Source organism: Hoplias malabaricus, chromosome 3, assembly GCF_029633855.1.
Source record: "Hoplias malabaricus isolate fHopMal1 chromosome 3, fHopMal1.hap1, whole genome shotgun sequence".
NCBI lineage: Eukaryota > Metazoa > Chordata > Actinopteri > Characiformes > Erythrinidae > Hoplias > Hoplias malabaricus.
Genome location: NC_089802.1, coordinates 75,512,871 through 75,522,127, shown reverse-complemented (window position 1 = coordinate 75,522,127; position 9,257 = coordinate 75,512,871). Strand labels below are relative to the sequence as shown.

At 45.5% G+C, this 9,257-nt stretch overlaps 1 protein-coding gene across 2 annotated transcripts in view; it reads left to right on the top strand.

Annotated features, from left to right (window-relative positions):
- The window catches only part of LOC136691063 (transcription activator BRG1), a 23,220-nt gene extending 18,835 nt beyond the window's left edge, over positions 1 to 4,385 (top strand). Inside the window, exons 27-33 of one of the 2 annotated variants that reach the window (XM_066663342.1) lie at positions 169 to 387; positions 512 to 768; positions 874 to 979; positions 1,968 to 2,069; positions 2,217 to 2,349; positions 2,453 to 2,589; positions 2,829 to 4,385. In XM_066663342.1, the coding sequence (XP_066519439.1) occupies positions 169 to 387; positions 512 to 768; positions 874 to 979; positions 1,968 to 2,069; positions 2,217 to 2,349; positions 2,453 to 2,589; positions 2,829 to 2,867 (993 nt within the window). In that variant the 3' untranslated portion in view covers positions 2,868 to 4,385. Of the gene's footprint in view, positions 1 to 168; positions 388 to 511; positions 769 to 870; positions 980 to 1,967; positions 2,070 to 2,216; positions 2,350 to 2,452; positions 2,590 to 2,828 lie in introns of both variants that reach the window. The other variant, XM_066663341.1, reaches the window with a different exon arrangement.
- Positions 4,386 to 9,257: the final 4,872 nt, after the last annotated feature.

Below are 9,257 nucleotides of genomic sequence, written 5' to 3'. Positions count from 1 at the left end.
TGCCATTCAGTCTAGATCAAGTACATCCACTACAGTGTCATATTCACTACACTTAAGTCTGGTCCGGTCCGGTCTGAAACAGTTCAGTTATATCAAGTATAAATCAGTTTATTTCAATCCAGTCCAGTTCCACTTTAATGAAATAATCCTGGTTCCCCCGGTGTGTAGCGGATGGATTTGGACCGGCGGCGTGAGGAAGCTCGAAACCCGAAGAGAAAGCCTCGTCTAATGGAAGAAGATGAGCTGCCCACCTGGATCATGAAGGATGACGCCGAGGTGGAGCGGCTGACCTGCGAGGAAGAGGAGGAGAAGATGTTTGGACGTGGCTCTCGTCAGAGGAAAGAGGTCGACTACAGCGACTCGCTCACGGAGAAACAGTGGCTGAAGGTCCGAGGACACACACGAGATGGGGAGCCCGTCTCTCTATTCTCCTCTGAGTATTTGTATTTTGGCCGGTCTTTGCAGCGCTAGCAGTTTCCACAAATCTGAATTCTCCTCCCTCTCTGTGCAGGCCATTGAGGAGGGCACCCTGGAGGAGATCGAGGAAGAAGTGCGCCATAAGAAGACCACCCGGAAGAGGAAGAGAGATCGAGACCTGGATGCAGGTCCATCCACCTCTGGGACTCGGGGAAGTAGGGACAAGGATGAAGAGAGCAAGAGACAGAAAAAACGGGGACGTCCCCCTGCAGAGAAACTGACCCCAAACCCCCCTGCCCTCACCAAGAAGATGAAGAAGATTGTAGACGCCATGATTAAATACAAAGAGAGGTGAGGGGATTAAATTAAAGAAATTGTTAAAAATTCTCTGGTAATAAATTGGTAATAAAATCTCGTTAGATCTTAACACCCCATGATAATCCGCTCTCGTAGCAGCAATGGCCGCCAGCTGAGTGAGGTTTTTATCCAGCTCCCGTCTCGTAAAGAGCTGCCAGAGTACTACGAGCTGATCCGCAAACCCGTGGACTTCCGCAAGATTAAGGTAAACATGGACACTCTCTGAAACCGTTACCTATTTTGTTACTACTCAGTAATATTCAGGAGAAGCCAAAATGTTATAAATTCATTCATTCATTCATTATCTGTAAGCACTTATCCAGTTCAGGGTCGGGTGGGTCCAAAGCCTACCTGGAATCATTGGGCGCAAGGCAGGAATACACCCTGGAGGGGGCGCCAGTCCTTCACAGGGCAACACAGACACACATTCACACCTACGGACACTTTTTGAGTCATCAATCAATCTACCAACGTGTGTTTTTGGACTGTGGGAGGAAACCGGAGCACCTGGAGGAAACCCACACAGACACAAAGAGAACACACCACACTCCTCACAGACAGTCACCCGGAGGAAACCCACGCAAACACAGGGAGAACACACCAACTCCTCACAGACAGTCACCCGGAGGAAACCCACGCAGACACAGGGAGAACACACCAACTCCTCACAGACAGTCACCCGGAGGAAACCCACGCAGACACAGGGAGAACACACCAACTCCTCACAGACAGTCACCCAGAGGAAACCCACGCAGACACAGAGAGAACACACCACACTCCTCACAGACAGTCACCTGGAGCGGGAATCGAACCCACAACCTCCAGGTCCCTGGAGCTGTGTGACCTACTTGCTGCGCCACCGTGTTATTAGTTGTACAGTAAAAAAGATGATTCCAATCATTCTTTATTAAATATTAATTATTCACACAGTGTAAAAATCGCATGCTCTGTTTAATGTAGGAGAGTAAAAATGTATGTTTTTTTTGACTGTTAAAATATACAACGTCCCGCTGGCAGTTTACACTAAGTTAGGATTTCTGCGACTACTTGGGGTTAAAAATACCCTCTATGTTGTCCATCATTCATCACTCCTGTTGTACACGACATGGCCGAATGTTTGTAGACACTTCCTCGTACCGTTTTTCCCAGGATACAAAAAATATCATGTTTCTATGTTTTTTTGTGTCGTACAGGAGCGCATCCGGAGTCATCGCTATCGCAGTTTGAATGACCTGGAGAGAGACGTCATGCTGCTGTGCCAAAATGCTCAGACCTTCAATCTAGAGGGCTCCCTGGTGGGCTACTACACACACACACACAGTCACAAACACACAAACACAGAGTGTGTGGACACAGGGACACAACAGCGCACATGAAAATCAAATAATCCATAATCACATGTGTAAGTATACGTTTGTGTGTGTGTGTGTGTGTGTGTTCAGATTTACGAAGACTCCATTGTGCTGCAGTCCGTCTTCACCAGCCTTCGACAGAAGATCGAGAAAGAGGAAGAGAGCGAGGGAGAAGACAGTGAGGAAGAGGAAGAGGAGCAGGACGAAGGCTCAGAGTCTGAGTGTGAGTTGTTTCACCGTTTGCAGCGTCCTATTTATGTTTGCTATGTGTGCTAATCTCACTGCTTTATGTGTGTGTGTGTGTGTGTGTGTGTGTGTGTGCACAGCACGCTCTGTGAAAGTGAAAATTAAACTTGGAAGAAAGGAGCGAAATGTGGAGAGAGGGAAGGGACGGAGGAGAGGAGGGAGAACCAGAGCCAAACCTGTGGTCAGTGATGATGACACTGAGGAAGAACAAGAGGAGGTAAAAGAACCACAGTCGTATCTTTTAGAACTTTAGTTTGTGGGAGAAGGTTGTATTAATGAAAAAATATTTCACATTTTTCCAAACGTATTCAATCAGCCAAGACCTCAGGATCGTAAGTCAGTTTGTGCTGCTGAGAGGTCACACTTCTGTTGGACTTTGGCCCGTTCTCAGGCTGTAAATCTTTTATAACTCGTATCAAAAGTCTCAAAAATTGTCTTTTGCTTTTTGTGTTTTAGGAGCGCTCTAACAGCGCAAGTGAGGAAGACCAGGGATGAAGACACTGCATAAGTCCGCATGTCCTCTGTCAGGTACTACAGCTTTAAAGCAGCAATCAGGACTTTTTTTTTAGGACACTATTGTTCCTTAAGAGAAAAGTGTTCCTGAAAAGCACAAATAAAAGTGACCGCATTCATTGTGGTTTCCATTTTTCTTTCACTTTTGACCCTTTCACCTTTGAACCGGCCATTTTCCCATGGTCTAATAAACATCCTGATTGGAGCTTTAAACAGGACTGTCACTGACACTGGACACGTCTAGCCCACAAACCTACGTTTTCCACGGTGGATTAGGTTAGTTAGCTATAACTAAATTACCTAAGCTGTTGTATCTAATGAAAACACGTCATCTTAAACCAAATCCTGTACTGTTAGTGAAGACGCCTGCATGTGCTTTGATGTTTTAAGGTGGACGCAGCTCCTAGCACACTGCCCCCTTGTGGCCCCGTTTGTGTAATTTGCTACAGTGACTGACCTGTGCAAGGCCAGCCGTTTGTGTGGGTGTGTGTGCCTCGCAGTATTTAGCACAGTATTTAGTTTACGGTATTGTGCTGATGTTATTTTTGGGGCATTTTAAGTCATAAGTTCGATGCACAACAGAGTAATGTCCAGCCGCATGTGTTAAAGTGCTTAGTGCTTGAGCTGTTCGGGTGTCGTATAAGCTTTTTATCCCCAACTTATGGTACTTTTAACTTAAAAGGTTAAGACTGCCGCCAAGATAGTGTGTAACAAAACATGAAGCTGTATGTACGCTCCTGGGCACAACAAAATGGCAAACATTAAGGTTTTAATGGTTCAGGAGAATGTTACAGAAAGGCAGAACATTGTGAAGTACACAAGGATTAGACAAATCTTTGGAGTACGTTACACATGACATTGCTGCCCCCTTCGGCATTTTAAATCGAACGTAAAAGCCCCAAACTCAATTTTTTTTATCCGTTTGAACTGTTTCTTTTTTAGGGGGGCGGCACGGTGGCGTAGCAGGTAGTTGTCGCAGGCACACGGCTCCAGGGACCTGGAGGTTGTGGGTTCGATTCCCGCTTCGGGTGACTGTCTGTGAGGAGTGTGGTGTGTTCTCCCTGTGTCTGCGTGGGTTTCCTCCGGGTGACTGTCTGTGAGGAGTGTGGTGTGTTCTCCCTGTGTCTGCGTGGGCTTCCTCCGGGTGACTGTCTGTGAGGAGAGTGGTGTGTTCTCCCTGTGTCTGCGTGGGTTTCCTCCGGGTGACTGTATGTGAGGAGAGTGGTGTGTTCTCCCTGTGTCCGCGTGGGTTTCCTCCGGGTGACTGTCTGTGAGGAGTGTGGTGTGTTCTCCCTGTGTCTGCGTGGGTTTCCTCCGGGTGACTGTCTGTGAGGAGTGTGGTGTGTTCTCTCTGTGTCCGCGTGGGTTTCCTCCGGGTGACTGTCTGTGAGGAGAGTGGTGTGTTCTCCCTGTGTCTGCGTGGGTTTCCTCCGGGTGACTGTCTGTGAGGAGTGTGGTGTGTTCTCTCTGTGTCCGCGTGGGTTTCCTCCGGGTGACTGTCTGTGAGGAGTGTGATGTGTTCTCTCTGTGTCTGCGTGGGTTTCCTCCAGGTGACTGTCTGTGAGGAGTGTGGTGTGTTCTACCTGTGTCTGCATGGGTTTCCTCCGGTTTCCTCCCACAGTCCAAAAACACACGTTGGTAGGTTGATTGGCGACTCAAAAGTGTCCGTAGGTGTGTGTGTGTGAGTGAATGTGTGTGTGTCTGTGTGTGTTGCCCTGTGAAGGACTGGCGCCCCCTCCTGGGTGTATTCCCTCCTTGCGCCCAATGATTCCAGGTAGGCTCTGGACCCACCGCGACCCTGAACTGGATAAGCGCTTACAGATAATGAATGAATGAATGTTTCTTGTTATTTAAAACCTTAAAGTTTTGCCAGCGTGGGATTGGCCCATAATTTCTGGAGTGTACCTCGACCTGAATTCTTAAGAAAGTAACACACCATTGGTCTAAAGGATAGTCTTGACGTGGAAGTTGCTCTGGATAAGAGCGTATTTTAGATCAAATGTAAACATTGCTGTTTTGTTTCTGAATGTGAGCTCTGTGACAGCATGCCCACGCACTGTAGCCTGAAGTGTGACTTTTACTTTTTTGTAGAGAAATGCAACTAGGTGTTATGTCGATTTTGTCCATGTTTTTAAAAAAATGAAGCTGGTGGACATCTCCACGTTTGTGGTGAGGTTCGAATGATGACCTGTCCCTGAAGAGAGAAAAGAATAAGACTTTTTTTCTGTAATTGTTGTCAATGGGCGTCAATGGACACTCGGAAATAACAATAAAACACTGCAATACAGAATTATGTCTGATTATTTTATACACGTTTCCAGGTGGGTTCTGGACTCTTCTGGAGTTTTAAGAGCTTTGTGTTTGACGGCAATGTAATGTTTTTCTGTGGCTTTTATGTTGTCCATATCTATATATGAATTACTGTATATCATCATCATCATCATTTCCACTTAATCCATTTCAGGGTCGCGATACTGGATCATGTCACCGGCAATGAAGACATTTATCACGATATATATTTCGAGGCGTATCGTCCAGCCCCTGTTACAGGAGATTAATTAATTAATAAGAACCAAATTAATTAGTTCAATGAGTAGTTTATGTAACACGTACATCAAGCAGAGTTATATTCCCCAAATAATTGAACAGTATGTGGTACACCTCAATGGCCTCCAGGGGGCAATAAAACCTCACTTTAATCCTTTTAAGTGCCTGTAGATACTTTAATTCCTCATTCTTTAAATGACAGATTTTCCTTATGACTTTTATTTTAGTTACTGGTTGTTGTTGTTATTATTTTCATTATTATTATTCGTAGTAGTAGTAAGGCTTCTAAACAACTGTTCCCCACAGACTGAGATCATTGCCCGCATCTCCGTGTGTGTGTGTGTGTGTTTTACTGCCACGGGTGGATTAAATATGGAGGCATGCGTGTTGTTTTATAACAATAAAACCATGTTTATGTTGATGTTAGTAGTATTCGTAGTATATAGAGCACCTTTCAAACAAGTGCAGCTTTATTGCTTCATAAATTCTTTACACTGTGTTACACACAAAACAACACACAGCAACTGATAAAAAGATAAATAAGAAATATACAATATTTAATTTAAGTAATTTCTGCTATGAAAAGGTAACAATGATCAAAGACAAATAAAACAAAGACCAGAGCTTCATCAAAACAGAGTAAACCGTGATCAAATAACACAGTTTTTTTTTTGTAGATGTGGAGTAAGGGCGGAAGAGTAGTAACTGAAGAATATGGCTTTAGCAGAAAGTTTAAAGGAATTTCCTGATTAGTTCATTCCTTAGGACTTCACAGGGAGTGTTTCCTGGAGATTTCCTGGAAAGGCTGAGCCTGGCTTCAGGTTTGGAAACCACACATATGGTGTGTGTGTGTGTATGTTTTGGCTTGCGATGTATGACCGGGGGTCAGTGGTGAGTCACTGTGTTTGTGTGTGTGTGTGTGTGTTCCTGTAAAACTTTCCTCCATGGAAGATGGAATTCTAGAAAAATCTGGAATCAGTTTTTAAATGTCTTCCCAGAGCCAGTGGACATCTACCAGGGAATGGGATGAGAAAAGAGCAGACTACCCCTGTACGTATGTGTGTGCATATATGGTGTGTGTGTGTGTGTGAATGCTTTTATTGGACAGCGACAATATGAGACAGAGATAGAAAAAGAAGAAAAGCTACTTTACTCAATATGTGTTTGTCTTTAAACATAAACTCTCATGGTGTTCTCCCTGTGTCTGCGTGGGTTTCCTCCAGGTGACTGTCTTGTGAGGAGTGTGGTGTGTTCTCTCTGTGTCTGCGTGGGTTTCCTCCGGGTGACTGTCTGTGAGGAGTGTGGTGTGTTCTCTCTGTGTCTGCGTGGGTTTCCTCCGGGTGACTGTCTGTGAGGAGTGTGGTGTGTTCTCCCTGTGTCTACGTGGGTTTCCTCCGGGTGACTGTCTGTGAGGAGTGTACTGTGTTCTCCCTGTGTCTGTGTGGGTTTCCTCCGGGTGACTGTCTGCGAGGAGTGTGGTGTGTTCTCCCTGTGTCTGCGTTGGTTTCCTCCGGGTGACTGTCTGTGAGGAGTGTGGTGTGTTCTCTCTGTGTCTGCGTGGGTTTCCTCCGGGTGACTGTCTGTGAGGAGTGTGGTGTGTTCTCTCTGTGTCTACGTGGGTTTCCTCCGGGTGACTGTCTGTGAGGAGTGTGGTGTGTTCTCTCTGTGTCTACGTGGGTTTCCTCCGGGTGACTGTCTGCGAGGAGTGTGGTGTGTTCTCCCTGTGTCTGCGTTGGTTTCCTCCGGGTGACTGTCTGTGAGGAGTGTGGTGTGTTCTCTCTGTGTCTGCGTGGGTTTCCTCCGGGTGACTGTCTGTGAGGAGTGTGGTGTGTTCTCTCTGTGTCTACGTGGGTTTCCTCCAGGTGACTGTCTGCGAGGAGTGTGGTGTGTTCACCCTGTGTCTGCGTTGGTTTCCTCCGGGTGACTGTCTGTGAGGAGTGTGGTGTGTTCTCCCTGTGTCTGTGTGGGTTTCCTCCGGGTGACTGTCTGTGAGGAGTGTGGTGTGTTCTCTCTGTGTCTGCGTGGGTTTCCTCCAGGTGACTGTCTGTGAGGAGTGTGGTGTGTTCTCCCTGTGTCTACGTGGGTTTCCTCCGGGTGACTGTCTGTGAGGAGTGTACTGTGTTCTCCCTGTGTCTGTGTGGGTTTCCTCCGGGTGACTATCTGCGAGGAGTGTGGTGTGTTCTCCCTGTGTCTGCGTTGGTTTCCTCCGGGTGACTGTCTGTAAGGAGTGTGGTGTGTTCGCTCTGTGTCTGCGTGGGTTTCCTCTGGGTGCTATGCTTTCCTCCCACAGTCCAAAAACACACGTTGGTAGGTGGATTGGCGACTCAAACGTGTCCGTAGGTGTGTGTGTGTGTGTGAATGTGTGAGTGAGTGTGTAGCCTGCGAAGGACTGGCGCCCCCTCCAGGGTGTGTTCCCACCTTGCGCCCAGTGATTCCAGATAGGCTCTGGACCCACCGCGACCCTGAACAACAGAAAATGAATGAATGAAGAAACTCTTATATCTCCACATGCTTAGAAGAATGAGAGAGAGAGAATGTAATAAGTAGAAATATAACTGAAACAGATTTAAAAAGCTATATATAAAATGTAAATCAACAATAGCTACTTTGACTGTTCTTAAACCATCTTAAGGGCTATTTATTATAATATTAACTCAAGAGAAATTTATAAACTGAAACTTTAGAGGGGCAAGAGATACAGTCAGCGTTACTTTGATGTTAGATGTTTAGCAACAGGGACTTACTCCTACAATTTATTAACTTTAATACAATACTGGCGTCTGTGAGTCACTGGAAACACCTGAGATCTTCTAAGAGCGGGAGATTACTGAGACGACTGAGCGCCAAATGCCTGTTTTTTTGTTTTTTGCTTGTTTGTAAAATAAAAATTAAGCAATTTAAGGGGTTCCAAGCTAATGGGCTTTGAACATATGACAACTATCAGTGCTCTGTTACTATTAATACCACCTTTATTTGAGAAATAAGGTCATGGATCACATTATACCTGCTGTTCCTATATTTGTGGTTGTTATATTTGTTGTTATAATTATTATACAACTAAATAATATATATATACCACCCTAAAATCTCAGAGCTCAGCCTGAATCACAGCTCGTCATGTGTCTACACACCGAGACCACGGAGGCACACTCCAGCGTGTGTGTTAGTAATGAGTAGAGGCTCCTGGTGGCAGACACAGTGTTGAAATGGCAGTGGCAGACTTCCCACTGTATATAAACACACACACACTCACATACATCTTTTATACAGGGCACAGATTAGGACAGTTCTTAATGCATACACACACCTACACACACATTTTATTGTAGGGCTGTAATGTGTGTGTGTGTGTGTGTGTGGTATGTGTGTATAGGAGGGGCCTTAGTGCTATGTGGTTCAGCAGCTTTTTCTGCATTTTTCACATGCTTCCCTGTTGCTCCACTAGAACATCACAGGCTCATAAGCAGGCAATCCCACACACACCCACTTACACACACAGTGTACAGATAAGCGAGGCACACAATTGATTTTTGTGTGCACACAGAAACCTACAGCAGCTTCCATCAAAAATTAACCCCAGAAGCAGCATGTCAAAGTTAGCATTATCTCATTATGGCTTTCATTATGTTCCTGAAGTAGTGGTTCTGACCTAAACTGCACATGTTCCCGCTTACCACAGAAGTACCGATCAGCTAAAGCATGTTTGGAGAACATAGTACTTATAATATAATGGTTTATAATTATCTCTCTCACTCCGCTGAGTGAACCTGCTGGGTTACGTAGTTAGAACCCAGCATTTTTGATTTTCATATCGTTTGCACATCT